Source organism: Podarcis muralis, chromosome 2 (assembly GCF_964188315.1).
Source record: "Podarcis muralis chromosome 2, rPodMur119.hap1.1, whole genome shotgun sequence".
Lineage (NCBI taxonomy): Eukaryota > Metazoa > Chordata > Lepidosauria > Squamata > Lacertidae > Podarcis > Podarcis muralis.
The window spans coordinates 67,995,796-68,012,158 of NC_135656.1; the positions used below are offsets into that span (position 1 = coordinate 67,995,796).

General features: G+C 51.7%; 1 protein-coding gene across 1 annotated transcript in view; it reads left to right on the plus strand.

The window, feature by feature from the left end:
* The first annotated feature begins 793 nt into the window (after positions 1-793).
* The window catches only part of UNC5A (unc-5 netrin receptor A), a 92,324-nt gene continuing 76,754 nt past the window's right edge, over positions 794-16,363 (plus strand). Inside the window, exon 1 of the mRNA XM_028718449.2 lies at positions 794-1,977. Within this exon, the coding sequence (XP_028574282.2) occupies positions 1,875-1,977 (103 nt within the window). The 5' untranslated portion in view covers positions 794-1,874. The remainder of the gene's footprint in view (positions 1,978-16,363) is intronic.

Below are 16,363 nucleotides of genomic sequence, written 5' to 3' on the forward strand. Positions count from 1 at the left end.
ATGCATGTGGCTTGCGGTGCAACTCTCCCCGCGATGCCATGTGCCCGCCGCCCTCCGTACGTGCGCCGGAGTCTGCCCGTATTGTTCCGAGCCTGTTTCGTCCCGTCTTTTGTGTCTCTTCCTGCAAGAGCGGCGTCTCTCTCCTCTCTCTCCCTGTGCCTCTCCTTGCGTTGCAAGAGGCGCGGGCTTCTTCCTCGCCAGCCCCCTCGCCTGACCCTGGCGCCCTCCTTCCCCGCCCCCTCGCCGGGCAGGGTTGCCCCGCGGGCTCCTTCACACCCTGCGCCCTTCCTTCTTCCGCCCGCCGCCTCTGCTCCCCGCCCTGCTGCGGCAGAGACGGCACCGGGAGAGCGCGGGGGTCCCAGGCAGCTCCTCAGGGGACGTTTGTCCAGAACATAAATGCCGGTGATTGGCAGTCCCTGCTCCAGACAAGCCCAGGACTGGAGTCCGGACGAGGCGGCAGCCGGACGGGACTCTCCGGACCCCTTGGGAACGACGCCTTGCGCCCTCAGAGACGTTGTGGCCACGGGGGGGGGGGAGCGGGGGACTGGAGCCCTTTATGAGGGGAAGGGTCCACTCTCCTGGAGCTGGGGGGGGCTTCTTCCTCCCTCCCTCCTCCCCTCCTTCCTCAGCCCTTCTCCCGCTCTTTCCCTTCTTCTGCGATGTGTGAATGCTGCTCGCTCGCCTCTCAGGAGTGCTGTGGAGGTGTGATGATGTCTCCCAGAAACAGCAGAGATGGCTAAGGGGGCGGCGGCGGCGGGATCGCTGCGAGGGGGGTGGGCCGCTGCGGGGCTGAGAGACCTTTGGCCCCGTCCTGTGTGAAGAGGGGGCTGGGGGGGCGGAACTGGGGCTTCCTTCGAGGAAGCCTGCTCGCCTCGCGCTGCTGCTGCTACTGCCGCCTGTTGCTCCTCCGGGGGCGGGTAGGGAAGCCGCGGGCCCGCGGGGAGGGAAAGTGCTGTGAGGCCGGCCAGTCGAGAGGATTCCTCGCGGAGCCAGCCTCCTGCCCTACCACGCCATATAAAAAGAATAGACTAGCAAGCGCCGGGCGCCCTTGGCCCCCGAGCCCACCTCCCTCTCCGAGCCGGCGGCGGGCTTTCCCTCCCTCCCTCCCTCCCTCGCCGGCGTTGCCGAGCGAGCCCGGCGCGGGAGGTAGGTGTGCTGGGCTCCGCCTGGCGGCTGCGGCTCCCTCTCCCTCCCAGAGGAGGGCTTGTTTGCGTCTCCGGAGCTTGTCAGTCTGGAACCAGCTGTTGCTCCGTCCCTTCCCGTGGCGGATTCCAGTCCGGGTTTTGCAGCCCCTCGCTGGCTCTTTCTTCTTTCTCTTCTGCATTGCCGCGGACAAGGTGCTTGCAGCCAGCCCGGCGCTGCCTGGCAGTGAGTGGCAACGAGGGTGAGACAGGCAGAGAGACAGGGAGAGAGAGATTGGCATACGCGCAGAGAGAGAGAGAGAGAGAGAGAGAGGCGCGCGCACACACACACACGCAAGCCGCGCCGCCGCGACCGGCCGGCGAGGGGGTCTCTGCGGCTGCCCGGCACGGAGCTCCAGTGCTGGCTGCCGGATCGAGCCCCCTTCTCCTGCCGCCGCCCCCTGCCAGCTGCCCCTCGAAGCCCTGGCGGCGGGTCCGCCCGGCCATGAGCAGCAGATGGAGCGCGCAGGGAGCCCGCGGCGGGCTGGGGTGCTAAGTGCCCCCGAGGTGCCTTGAGGAGTTGTTGCGGCGGCGGCGGCAGCAGCGCGGAGCAGACTCCAGCTGGGACACCCCCGCTCCAGTGCTCCCTGGGCCGTCCCCATCCCCTCCTCCTCCTCCTCCTTTCTCCTTTCCTCTCTCCCTGGGCCGGATCCTGCCCCGTCCTCACACGACGACCCTCTCTCCTGCCGAAGGATGGCTTTATGGCAGCAGCTGGGAGCCGGTGCCCGCCTGGGCACAAGACTATGGCATGTCCTGCTGGCTGGCACGATCCTCACTAGCCACATTCATCCCAACGGTGAGTCAGAGCGCTTTTTACGCGCGGTGGCGTCGGTCTGGTTGGAGCAGCGTGAGCGGCTCTCGCGGTCTGCTCGGGTGCCTTCCTTGACGGGTGGCAGCCTCGGGGACGTGGGGGGGGGGTGGCGGCGGCGGCGTGAGGGGGCGGCTGGAGCGGAAGAGGCATCTGAGTTCGGTTCGACGGGGAGTACGGTGGGCACTGGCAGAGGATGCGGCGCCGTGGCTTCAGCCAGGGGGCCAATGGAGCCGCCAGGTGGCATCGTCCTAGGAGTGGGCACGAGGTGTGTGTTATGGAAGCCAGGGGCTCGGCAAGCGGGAGTGGGCGCGGATCGTCGTCGTCGAGGTGCGCGGGGAACCCTGGACTCGACAGGGAGCCACTCGGCATCACCAAGTGTAATCACAAACTTTCCAGGCCGACTGCACCCCCTGCTCTGTCTAAAGCAGCCATTGGGCTCTGTGCCATGTGCAACGCTGCCTCTGCCACCCGCTGCCCTGGCACTGCCAAAGTGTGTGTTGTGTCTGCAGCAGAAGGACCCTCTTTTCCGGGGCTCCGTCCTGATCTCTCAATGCTTGCCTTTCTGCCCATTGCTCCTACCCTTTGATTGAGTTAAAACAAGAGCTGGGGGGCGTGGGGGTGTCTGGCTGCATCTCTGCCCCCTCCCCACCCACCTTCTTGCCAATCCTCTTGGCTTCAGTGGAGCTCACAGTCTTATTTGTCTTGCTTCTCAGATCTGGCAGGCAGCTCTTTTTTTTTTGCAAGGTGACCGAAAGGGTTTTGTAGGAAGGATGTGAAACAGAGACTGCTTGACTGCTCTGGCCTCAGCAGGATAACTGGGACCTCTCTGTACAGGAGGAATACTGGAAGTGGGACTTCCAACAACTACGGGGGCAGTTGAGCCTAGAGGTTGGCAGGGGAAGTTTGTGGTTGGGGTAAGGGGAGAAGATTATGGTACATAGATTTAACCTGAAAAGCCCTGGGTCTGTGATGGGAACCCCAAGCTGAGGATTTGACGAAAGGCATGGGGCCTAGTGGTGCATCTGCGTTCAGTTTGCCCTGTGCCAAAGAGAGGAATATTGATGTGGGAAGGGGTGTGTATGTCTGTGTGTTATTAGGATGACAGAGGGTGTCTTCAGAGGGTTGGCTAATTGTTTCACATTCCTCTCCAACAAAGACACCCATCTGCTCACCCAGAGTTCAATGTCCGGCTGGGCTCAGAGGCAGTTAGTTTCCTGATCAGAGCAACATCCAAGGCTTGAACAAAAAACAACAACAGTGCAGCCCTCCAGCCTCCATGAGGCCTGGCAGGGCTTTGATTCCCAAACTAAATAGTGGCGAACTGAGGCCCAGAGCCTTAGGGACATTGCCAAGGTCAGCCAGCAGGTCAGTAGCAGAGCGTGGAACCGAAGGAGGACAGCCATTCTCATTCCTCCCACCCTCCTTCTCTAAGCAGAGTTTGGGGGAAGCTAACCTGGCATGCACAGGTGTGTCTCTGGAATTGCTTCTGGAGCCTCATCAGCAGAAGGATTTCCAAGCTACAACCCCAGCCACTCCGTCATAATGCACCAAAGATACACACACACACACACACACACACACTCATGGACGCACGCTTTTCAGGATCTCTTGAGGATTAGAAGGGTCCTTTGCAAATTGTTTGCAGCTCCCACCAACCCCATACAGCAAGAGGTTTGAACATATGCTAGGCACTCGTGTGCATGCATGACAAACACAGACACATTCACAAATGCAAAAGATAATGTGCACATATACAAACACACACACACACACACACACACACACACACACGGTGATTGCATTGTCAGCAAACAACCACAACTGCACACATGTTATGCTGCCTTTGATCATAACAACTCCTCTCTAGGCAACACGCCTCCTGGCCACACACTTGTATGTCACAGAGCCCTTCAGTTACGCACCTAGCCAGAACACCTGGCAATGAGAAATACATGCCCTCTACAGAGCAGCCACTACCAACTGCACAAACAAGCTGCCTATTGTAGAGCTGCACAGTGATTCTTTGAAAACCCACACATGCCACAGGCTGCTTTGAAGGATGAGGACCTGGACCTGGCAGCAGAGAGGAGCATGAGTGGATACTGTTTTGTCTTTTCACTCCGCTCTTCTCACTGATCTCAGTGCCAGCCTGTAGGGAGACAGCCAACTTTCAAGCCAAGCAGGGGGTAAGTCTTCCCGTCTAGAGGCACAGTCACAAAAGGGGCCCTGCTGAAGATGGTGGGCGTTTCACCTGCCTGGAGGCTGCAGCTCATCCTGGCAGCATAGGAAGCCTTTCGCCTATGGATGAGGGCAATTTGACCCCTTTGCACAGAGTGGGCAGGCAATTCCAGAATGCAGACAGTTTGTTCAGTGCTTTCCCAAATCTACAAGAGCCCAAGCCAATTGCATCATCAATTATTGTGCTGTTCTGAGGACTCAGGGAGCCACGGCGGTATCAGCTGTAGCCAGGCACAGTGTCAGAGCTAAAACAAGCATTGAAAAACTGCTGGACTAATAATTGCCTCTCCCCCCTACCAATGCTCCATAATCCTGACTTTCTCAGCCTGCTCCCTTAGGATCACACAACTACCTTTTCATCTCAGGTTGTCTTTGTCCCTTAGCTCTCTTTTTGCTCCCATGCATTTTCCCCAAAGTCGTGTCTCTTGGTTTTCCTCACTGGCTTCTTAAGACAAATGGCCCTCAGTTCAGCTCTATGATCCTCCACTGCCTTGATGCCAATTTCCCTCCACAGTTCTGTTTGTGGGGAGTGAGCAAGGAGATCATATGGAGTGAGGTGACCCAACCACTATCAACACATAATACAATATCACCCCATCTTATACTGCTAGCCTATGGTTGGGTGCATTCCCTGCACAGCACCGAAGTGGATTAAAATCTTTTCCTCCATTTCATTTCCTCCAGAACACCCATGGTCCACCCATTGACTCTCTTGGGCTGCCCTGATAGCTTGATGGTTTGGTTAAAATAAAAAGTAGTACAGTATGGGGTAACTGATCTCTGTTGAAATTGATCTTGTGACCCCGGCATGTGCTCCAACGGAGTGTTGATTGGAAAACTCACAGTGGACTAAGATGTCAGAAATCAACAGCTGTAGATGAAGGATGCCTCTGAGCTGTGCCTGGGGTGAGATATAAGGGGCCAGTGGATGTAAGTAGGAGGGATCTGAAGCCTGCATTTCAGTTGGTGTATTACTGGACTGCCTCTCCATTAGGCAGCCAGGTCTGTGATTTGCCCTGCCTATATGCCAGTGGTGAGATAAGACAAGGCATCATCTGTTTATTTTCACAACTTCATGGTGCCCCCAGAGTGCTCCTTGCCTAAGTTAAGCTACAAGTTAAGGAAGCATACAATCCCACCTCCTTTTGATAAGCAAAAGGAAAGGACAGGGTTGTCAGATCAAAATAAAAACAAAGGACACCCTGGAGATGTGCCTTGTGCTCCACAGAGTTATGCGGAGGTGAAATGTTCTTAGATAAAAGGGGTGACCTGTCTGCTTGGTGTTCTTGATTTGCTTGGATGTGAGGTGCAACCCTCTATAAAGCCTGAGATTTGGAACAAGTGAGCTAGTGACAAAAGACAACTCTGGGAGAATCCCATGGCAAATGTCATACGGTACCGGGTCTGGCGTGAGAAGATATGTTCTCTCATTCACTCACTAGAAGATGCTGTCTTCATAAGGACCTTTGAGTCTGGACTCTGCAAAGGCAGAGAGAAGGATGTAGGTACAGTAGGGGAATTCTCTTGGCAGAACTAGAAAGGTGAAGGATTGGCGAGGTAAAAGAAAAGACTGTGGTGGCAGGCGCCAGGTCCCTATGTTCCCATAATTACCTAATTAAATACTAATGCAGAGATGTGGAACCTGTGGACCTCCAGATGTTATTGTACTACAATTTCCATCATCCCTGATCACTGTTCATGCTGGCTGGGGCTGATGGGAGCTGGAGTCCACAGCAGCATCCCAACCCTGGTACAAACAGCACACAGTGGCCATGGGATGCTGATGGACTGTTGGAGGGAAGGAGAAAGAGCAACAACAAAAAACAGGGGTAGGGACATGGAATGGAGTAACCTGGGAGAGAGAGCAGGGCTCTAGCCAGCCAGCCAGCCAGCCAGCCATGAACAGGTGCACTCCATGCTGCAATATTTTACTGTCAATCTCTCCATGTGATCATTCTTATGGACATGGGTGGCCATACTTAGAAGCTGAGTTATGAACCAAGGGCCCTGCTGTACAAGTCCTCAGATGCTACCCCAGCCCAGCCAGAAAACCTCAGAGGCATGCTTTGTAGAAAGAAAGGGGGAGCCCAAGAAGATTCCTGATCTAGGGACTGGTCTCAGTGCACCAGATGGCCCTCCACAGTCTTTCACATGCCTTATATAAGCACCTCTGAACTGCAGTGGTTTGCAGGATTTCCCAACCTGGTGCCCTCCAGGGAGGTCTTGGTTGGACCACGACTCTTGCTATCCTTGACCATTGGTTGTGCCAGCAAAGGATTATGGGAGTTGATACTCAAACATCTGGAGGGAACCAGATTGTGGATGCCAGAGCTGTTGTGTCCATGAATACCAGTTGCTGGCAACTGCAGGTGGGCAGAGTTCTGTTGTGCTCAAGTCCAGCTTTCAGGCTTCACCATCTGGTTGGCCATTGAGAGAACAGGATTAGTTGGACTGGACTAGTTGGCCCCTTTGGCTTGATCCAGCAGGGCTCTCTTCTTATGTGGAAGGCAGGGGCTTCAGGTGTGGCACAATATATTCATTTTCTCCATGCCACAGAAACAGAGGCAAGCTCCAGAAGGGCTGATTGCAGCCCAGAGCCATTTCTAAACACTATGGTGGTTTCCACAGTTTTGGAAGCCTTGGTTTTGATAATGCCAGTATGGCTTAGGGAGGATGGGGCAGTGAGAATTGTCAAATTTGCACCTTTCTGGAGTGGGAGGGAGGTAGCAGTCCAAAACCAGGGTGGGCTTTGAGAAGCCTTTCCTATGCTGACTCCCTCCCATTGCCTAGACGGACCTCTATGGGTTTTTGTCACCTCCACCCCTTCTTCCAGCAGTCTTGGTGGATCACCAGCATATAACCTTTCTGCCCCCACAGCTCCAAATCAAAACCAGCCAGCCTACTCAGACTGACAGCTGAATGTCACCTTTCCCAGAGATGGAACTTGGTTGAGAGTTCTCTATGAGTCTCTCTGAGAAATACATATGAAGATAATTTAGGGGAGCTGTCATAAAGTAACACATTTTTATTCCCGATTAATCACAGTCACCAATGTGGATTAGCATCACCACTCTAGCTTTTAATGCAGACGTGAGGAAACTACCTCTGTCCAATAGCCACATTCCTTCCAAAGGGCCACATGCCGGTGGTGGGCGGGGCCAGGGCAAAAGTGGGAGGAGCAAGGGATGTAAATTTTGCCTTTGCAGACCTGGACAATTTCTAAATACACTCACACACCCAGGCACCCAAGAGGCATGATCAAAGCTCAAGGACACATTCCAGCCAGGCAAAAACATTCAAGGAGGGTATGGAGCAGGGGAGAATCCTGAGGGCCATATAGAGGGGTTTGAAGGGCCTGAGGTTGCCCACCTCTGTTTTATTGTGTGTTCTCAAGATTACTTAATGTGTGTTTAATCATCCTTTTGCTTTGCGTAATTGCAGAAGCTAAAGCATAGTAAGTTGATGGACTCCCACCTCCTTCTCATTCAGTGCATCTTCTGGGGAGTGTACTCCCAATTCCGTGCTAATCTGTGTTTTTTATTCTGGGCTAATTAACACAGAATGTTCCTTTATAATCCTCAACAGGTAGTACAATCACCTTTCCATTCTTGGAACATTCTTTGTAAGAGAAAAGAGGGGTGGTCCACCTTTTTTGCTAGTCTTCAAGCATTCTGGTTATAGAGTGGTTTTTCATGCGTTTTAAAGTCTATGGAAGGTTAGCCTTATATTATCTTGTAAACAACCCCTTAAATAAGCAGGGGTCATTGCAGCAGGAATGAGAAGACGGTGACGTTACCTTTGTGTGAATCGTGAAGACAAACATTGCTAAAACCTGCATCCTGAGCCCTGCTTATATTGCAGTTTTTAATTTTTTTAAAAAAACGTGTCAGTAAAAATGTGTTCATAAATCAGAGGAAGTAGGGAGAAGCTGTAAGAATAACTGGAGGGCAGGGAGCCCTGCCTTACCAAAGCAGTTCGATCTGTTTAGTCTCTCCAAGAGAAGGGTAAAGGGTGACTTGATCACAATCTCTAAGTACCTACATGGTACAGAAGGAGATTTCTGACGGCAGGCGGCTCTTTAATGCAGCAGACAAAGGCAGAATGAGAGCCCCCGGCTGAAAGCTGAAGGCAGACAAATTCAGACAAGAAATTAGGTGCAGATAAGCTGCACCCTCTTAGCATGGGGAAGAAAGAAAGTAACCACTGGAACAATCTAGCTAGGGAATTGCCAGACTTGCCTTGCTGCTACTGCTTTTTTTGGGGGGGGGGGAGCCCTCATTCACAATAGCCCCTTACGGCAGAACGAGGTATGTGCAAGATCTTTCATTATCTCTGCGTTCCAAGCAATGTGAACACCAAACGCTTCCTGGTGACTTTGGGATGACATCAGCTGGGCAACTTGCACTGAGCCGTTTCATTTTGTTTCTTGCCAGCTCATACTGGGGTCAGGTGCGTTCAGCTCCTTCCTTCAATATTGCAGGAGAAGGAGACGCGAGGGGCACTCTCTTCTTTTCTTGAACCAGAGAGGCGTTCATGTGAAGTGAGGCTAAATGCCACCCAACCTTTCCAGGAGCTATATGCCAAAGTCCCTTTGAATGTTTGGGTAAGAATCTCTGGCCCAGAAGGTGCAGAAACTCACAATGGACACTTCCAATGTTCTGATATTGGGGTCAGAGCTCAGTGGTAAAGCTTTGCATACAGAAAGCCCTGGGTTCAATCCCTGGTGTCTTCATGTAGGACTAGGAAAGACTCTGGAAAGCCACTTCCGGTCAGGGCTTTCACAATACTGAGTTAGCTGGAGCAATTGTGTGGCTTGGAATAAGGCAGCTTCTAAGCTTATACCGATGTCCCTACAGTTTTCTCTTCTACAGTTCCAGGGTTTGAGATCGAACGACTTTCATCCTACCTGCAGTTCCTTGAGAATGCTCAGAGGAGGAGCTTCAAGTCTTTTTGCCTGTTATGTAGTTCTCAGCTCCTGGTGAAAGGAGAGAGAGAGAGATGCAGGAATTAGTTCCCTGTGGTATGGTAGGGGGCCTCTGTATGTGTCCATGTGTGTATGAGAGAGAGAAACAATATCACAACTACGTGGACAGGACCGATCATGCATCTCTTTCCCATGAGACTGAAATTGGCCTGCTACTGGAGTCGTAAGCAATGGGGAAAGACCCAAACAATCAGCACTATCTGCATGCTTTTTCTTGCTGTTGGCATGGCTGGTCCACCCATGAGGCAAAATGAGACAACTGCCCCAGATGGCAGGATCCACAGGGGCAGCAGATCCAGCCTCCAAGGAATGCATGTTGATTGATTGACCCACGACAGTAGGAACATTGGAACCCCAATAGATCAGACCACTATTGTCCACACCAAGGATGGCCACATTGGCTTTCCCAAAATTGTTGTTGGACTACTCCTATAATCTTCAAGTATTGGTCATGCTGGCTGGGACTTATGGGAGTTGGGAATCCAAAAATATCTGGAGTGTTACAGTCTCCACCCTTGGTCTACCCTGACTGGCAGGAGATCTTCAGTGTTTCAGGCAGCTATATTTGGAGAGACTGCAAATTGAATTTATGCAAGGGCTTTGTTTTTGCACACCAGGTTTTCCTTGTCCAGGTAGATAGAGGAAAACAATACTGAGTGAACAACCCCTGCAACAACTGCAGGCACTCGTGTTAATATAATCACACCAATATAAGAATAACAGAGATCCTGAAGTGCATCTAGATATGAGAATTTTGCCAGTGGTGTGACCCTCAGTCCCTGCCAGCATCTGCTAGTATCTCCATTTAAGATTCCTCCTATTCAGGCCTTTCTTGTACTGCCACCCCAAGTCTGACCCCCCTCCAGGGTTGTTCTGATTCTGCACCCCTCTAATAGCCTACAACTAATCCATAGTTGTAGCTCCCCCACTTCCGCTGTACCCGAACTGAGCTTCAAATGGGACCACAAGAGCATAAGCCACTGTCCCTAATGCTGGAAACTCAAATGACCTTTGGATCATCACAGGCAGGTCATGATGAAGATTTGTTTGTCCCCAGCATGTGTTAATTAGAAGTAAACTGTTCCTGAATATAGAATTCCTTTATTCATTCTCATGGCTAAGACACATTGATCAAACTATCCACCATTAATTTGACTGATCCTCATGGCCTCCACCACATCTTGTGGCAATAAATTCCACATGCTAATGATGTACTGCATGGCTATATTCTTAAGTATCCTGAGTCTGCTGCCAATCAATTTTTATTTGGATGATCCAGAGGTCCAGTATTTTGAGAGAGAAATCTATCTATTCATCCTATTCACGCCATTCAAAATTTTATAAACCTCTATTATGTTCTTTCTAAGTCATCATTTTTCCTAACTAAGAAGCATCTCCCTTTTTAGCATTTCCTTTTAGGGAAGATTCTCCAACTTCCTGATTTGTTCAGTTGACTTTTGCTGCGTCTCCTGCAGCTGTGCTGAGGATGTCCCTCATCAAGTCCTCCCTATTTAGACTAAGTAGGCTGTCAGAAATTAGGGCATGTCCCCCCCCCCCTAAGCAAATATTGATTAAGGACTTTTTTCACTCATGACTCAACAGTGCATGTCTGTTCAGATACATCGGGGTTTTCCAAACTTGGGTCTCCAGCTGTTTTTGGACTACAGTTCCCATCATTCCTGACCCCTGGTACTGCAAGGTAGGGATGATGGGAATTAAAGTCCAAAAATAGCTAGAGACTCTAGTTTGGGAAACCCTGATATACACAGACACACAATGTATTCAAATGGGGGAAAGGCTCTTTCTGCAAAGTTAATTCTACCTCATACCCCCTCATAAGAGCAGCTCTGCTGGATCAGACCAAGGGCCATCTGGCCCAGCATCCTATCTTCACAGTGGCCGACCTGATGTCTATGGGAAGCCCACAATCAAGACCTCGTACCTACTGATAGCCTCATCCTCCATGAATTTGTCTAAGCCTCTTTTAAAGCCATCCAGGTTGGTGGCTGTCACTGCCTCTTGTGGGAGAAAATTCCCAAGTTTGCCTCTGTGCTGTATGAAGAAGTACCTGTCCTGAACCTTCTAACATAATTGTTTGTATTTGTTTATTGCATTTATATCCCACCTTTTCCTCCAAGGAGATCTAAGTGGCATGCATGTGAGGTAGGTTAGGATGAGAGGCAGTGACTGCCCCAAGGTCACCCAGTGACCTTTAGGGCCAGGTGGGGATTTGAACTCTGGTCTCCAAGATTCTAGTCTGACCCCTCTTAACCACTACACCACACTGGTTCTCCATTAGGGACAGGTTGCCTTATACTGAGTCAGTCAATTAGCTCAGTGTTGTCTGCACAGGTTGGCCACAGTTCTCTAGGGTTTCAGATGAGACTTTGTCCTATTGTCCCAGCCCTACCTGAAGATGTCAAGGACTGAATCTGGAGCCTTTGCCATGGGACAAGAGTCAGCTTTGCCTGCTGAACAGCAGCCTCAAGGGGGAGAAAGGGGAGTGACTCTACCTGCATCTGATCAACCTTCAAGGACTTAAGAGGAGAAGGTGCTGATGAGAACCAGCTGGCTTCAGCCTTCTTAAGCAGAGCTTCAAGCAGCAGGTGGATGCTGGTAGCAATGCTAGTAGCTCCTGGCCCTACCTTGCTGTTTCCTGCTTGTTGTGACCCTGGACCCCATGATCAACAGGTTCCCTGACCCCTGAACCATCTGACCCCATGGATCACTGTTCATCCAGCCGTAGGACTGGATCTGACTTTGGATGCTGCCTCTGCCTCCAGGCAAGTACACCTCAGAGACCATGACAACCTTCTGTATGCAATGCATATTCTCCGTGGTGGAGCAAGGGCCATAACCTAAACATTCAGCTTCACTGATAGTCAGGGTTCTGCTATTATGAGAAAGGGAGAAAAGCTGCTCTCTATCTGCTTCTTCCACACCTTGCATAATTTTGTGTGCCCTCTGTTATGCCTCCCCTCACTTACTTGCTCTCTACTCGAGTTTCGGAACAGAGGCAAATCATTCCACTAATACAAATGGTACTGATCGCTTGGGACTGAACCACCACTTCAGAATGCAGGACAATATTGTGTTTCGATGCCCCCACCCCAACACACAATCTCTTATTGCACATAGAAAATGAGGAACATAAGCACATACAGAAGAGCCCTGCTAATTTAAGTGGTGTTCTAACCTTTGGGAAAGACACAAGCAGAGCTTAAAAGCAGCAGCCCATTTTGTATCCCCCACAAGGAGTATTCGGGGGCTTCTGATCTGTACCATTCAGAAATTGAGGGGAAAGCTTGCGAGAATCCTCTCTGGCATCCCTCCCCCCCCCCACACACAGGCAAGAGATGCGTGGTGTGTTGTGTTTTGTTTTGATGATGTGGAGCTTTCCCTCCTATGAGCCCCTCACCTGCATTCCAAAGTGGTACACTCCTAGGACAGCAGCACCATGTGCTATTTCTGGAGGTGTAGTTCAGCTTGGAACTCTTTCCCGGTCTTTCTTAGGCTGGATCGATCTTACTGCCTGAGGGCCCTTTCAAGTGCTAATCCTGTCTGAGTCTTGGATTTTCCTTCATTTGTCCCTGTATTACAAAACCAGTCCCATGGGTTGTGGGGCTTTGCATAATAGGCGGCTATGGGGGTTCTCTATAGGAGAATATAGGAAGTCAGACCATTGGTCCACCTCGCTCAGCATTGTCCCTGCTGACTGGTAGCAGCTCTCCAGGGTTTCAGGCTGGTTGCAAGGTGGTAAACGGTTATCTAATGCTTCCTAGGGATGCCCTGGGAGCAGCAGAGCTTACTTCTCAGACAACCTGACCATCGATCCTCATATAGAGGTGGCAAGCCCAGCCCCAGGTCAGACTGGGCTCCCAGGAGGGATCTCCTAGGCAGCTTGCCCTCTGATTTCTGACTTCCGTATGAGAAACCACAGATGTGCGTGCCGGCCCAAATGCATTGAACAAGGCAGAGTAAGGTGTGTGTGTGTGTGTGTGTGTGTGTGTGTGTATTTGTGTTGGTATGGTGCCTGGGGATCTGTAGCAGCTTGTGCTTATATCTCTGAACTGGGCTATGGATTAGCTTGCGGTACTGAACGTCAGCCCAGGAGCAGGGACTGAGAAATGGATACTGCTCCAGAAGGGGGGCTCTATAATTTCCAGAAGATACACCTCCCTCAGTAGCTGACCCGCATGGTAGCAACCTAGATGCCCCACAGCCTCTAGAGTAAACCTAAGGGGCTGTGAGAGAGTCCCACATCCATAGCTGTTCTCTGGACAAGGTGGTTGGTTGTGTGCACGTGTTTTTGAACTCCAGCTTGCGTCAGCCAACAGGGCCAATGGTCAGGGGTAATGAGCACTGTCATCTGACAGCAGGGTGGCTCGCCCCCCCCCCATCCCTGCTATGTGTGCATGCATGGTGGAAGCAAGGGCCAGGGAGGAAGGATCAGTGATGTTTGAGAAAGTTTCCTGCGGCTGTAATTATGTGCTTGGGTCATCAGACAAGCGCTGGAGCCAACCCAGCCATTTCGTGGAACGAAGCAAGGAGACCCCCTACTGGGCAACTCTAGACTAACTGGCCTGGAGCTCTCTCCACTCAACCTTTAGGAGTTTCCCCCAAATGTCACTCAAAGCCATTACGCTGCTATTTGTGTGCACATGCGGGCACTGTTTATGCAGGCTTGAAAGCGAAAAAGAAGCATTAACACCCCCCAATGCAAGTAGAAATTGCATTTGAATTGCAGAAGAGATAAATACGCACACATCAGATGTGTGAAAAGGGCCACAGAAGAGGCTGGCTGGCTTTTGCCCTGGAATGGAAAAGGAATTGTATGTTAGGTCCGTGGCTGGTCATGCCCGTGTCAGAGATCTATCAGAGCTTGACAAGCCCCAGCCACACATAATAGATCTATATGCTTTTGCGTTTTTGTTACTGTGACAATCACTATGGCTCACAGAACCGGCAGGGCTGGAGCAGACCACAGAGACAGAACAGCTGAGGAAGGTGCTAATTGTGCAAGGCCTTACCTGCCAACATTTCCCTACTTCACAAGTCTGCTTGCTAAATAATTGCCCCATCTCCACATGGATGCATTTTGTGAAGGAGGCCAGGAGACAGGAAATGTGTGAGGAACTGGAAATCTCCCTATCTTGTGGGACACACCAGAGGCTGAACTGGGAGAGAGATTGCAGCGGGGATGGGTTTGTGGTGGTGGTGTGGGGGGCACCACCACCTCTCAAAATTACATCTCCCCTTCCAGGCAGGGCAAGTTCCATTGCACCAAACACCATTTGCCTCCAGGGAGGAATAGGCAGAGGCACTCTGTGCAGGGCGAGAAGAGCCGAAAGCCCTCTTCCCTCACTGCATGTTCCTTCTAATGTGGGGCAAGCTTGAGATCCCATTGCTGGGCACTGGCTGTGCGTATGTGGGGAGTCTACAGTGGCTGCCTCTGCCTGCTGCATCCCCCCCCTCCTCCTCAAGGCCTCTGTCTCCTCCTCCACTCTGCAGCTGGAGGGACCAGGGCTCAGGGTGACCTTGAGGCTCCAGCAGGAACGTTATTGAATCCAAGCGTTTGATCCTCAGTTGCAATTAAAGGAGAGGCAAAGAATTTGCTTGGCCTCCTGGAGCCACCGTGACACTCCCTGCTGGAGCAGCTGCTGTATGTAGTCTTGCCCCGGAGGGTTGAGAGGAAGGGAGAGAAGGGGATCGCAGGAATTTTCAGTAGTGTGGTCCCTTCCTACCCAGAACCTCAGTTTCTTCTCCTCCCCCAGCCCGACAAATGCCCCACAGACCCCAGCAGGCACACCCCTATAGCTTCTCTTCTTGCACCAAGTCTTGCTTTCATCCTTCTGTCTGAACCTGGCCCTCTCCCGCTCCGCCACCACGGTGATTCCGACTCCGAGCTCCATCCCCCTCCCCATCTCCAACTCTGCAGCGGCCCCTAAATCTGGGACAGGTGGAAGTGGCTGTGGCAAGCGGTTGCTGAGGTGAGTGGTTGCTACGGCAGCACGGCTGATGCCTGACGACCGGGGAAGCATCTGCCATTAATCAGGGCAATAAGTGGGTCTCTCAAGGCAGGATGCTTGGTGCAGATCAGCAATTAGCAAGGGCAGCCTCCCTGTAATGAGCAATTGTGGTAACAAGGGGGTGGGTGGGGAGAGGCAGGAGAGAGGCAGCGGGAGGAGAGTACCCGGCAGCCCCTTTCCCTCCCCTCCACCACCCCATGAAATGCCTCTGTGCTGCAAGGGAGCTGTTAGCGGCTTCTGTGCTGAGCTTGTTGGAGCCCAGCTGCCTCTGCCCCAATTAGCCCAGTGCCCTTTCCGCTATAAGTCGATGTTACCAATGTCGGGTTTGTAGTCTGGCCTTTGAAAGAAGCCGCTTTAATGTATTCAGTGACAACTGGGGAGCTGTGTTAAGATATCGCTGTCAGAGCAGGAACGCAAGCTCTGGATCTTTGTTGACCTAGACACTGTCTTGCACCCCTGGCAAAATAGCAGAGAGGTGAGCTGGTGTGTGAGCGAGGCTGGTAGGCTTATAGATGCTCTTATCTGTTCATCCTTCCTTATGTCCAGGCTCCACTGCTTTCTGCTGCTATTCTTGATGCATACTCCCTCCAATGTATGCTCTGCCCCAGGATTCAACAATGAGTTGGTCCGACTATTGAAGTGCTGTCCACGTCCGAAATACTGCCAGGTTTATGATCCTAATTTAACATGACATGCGTTAATTCTTGGGCCTGATTCTCTTCCTCACTCAGGTGATAAATTTGTGTTTACTTCTGGCTTACTCAACCTCGGCCCTCCAGATGTTTTGAGACTACAATTCCCATCATCCCTGATCACTGGTCCTGCTAGCTAGAGATCATGGGAGTTGCAGGCCAAAAACATCTGGAGGGCCAAGGTTCAGGAAGCCTGGTCTACTTCAAACCGCAGGCGGGAACTTGAGCAACTGAGTGTCGCTATTCTGTACAAAATACTCCCTGCACATAGAAAACAAGCTGTCAAGTAGGGAAGTGTTCTAGCCTAGACTATTCTGCCTGGCTTCCAGTCCCCCCCCCCCCCCCACCTCTAATGTGCAGGCAATGTTAGGAAAACACTCCACAATTTAAGTCCCGTCCCCCCTGCAATTTGAAGTGGTATAGTCTAG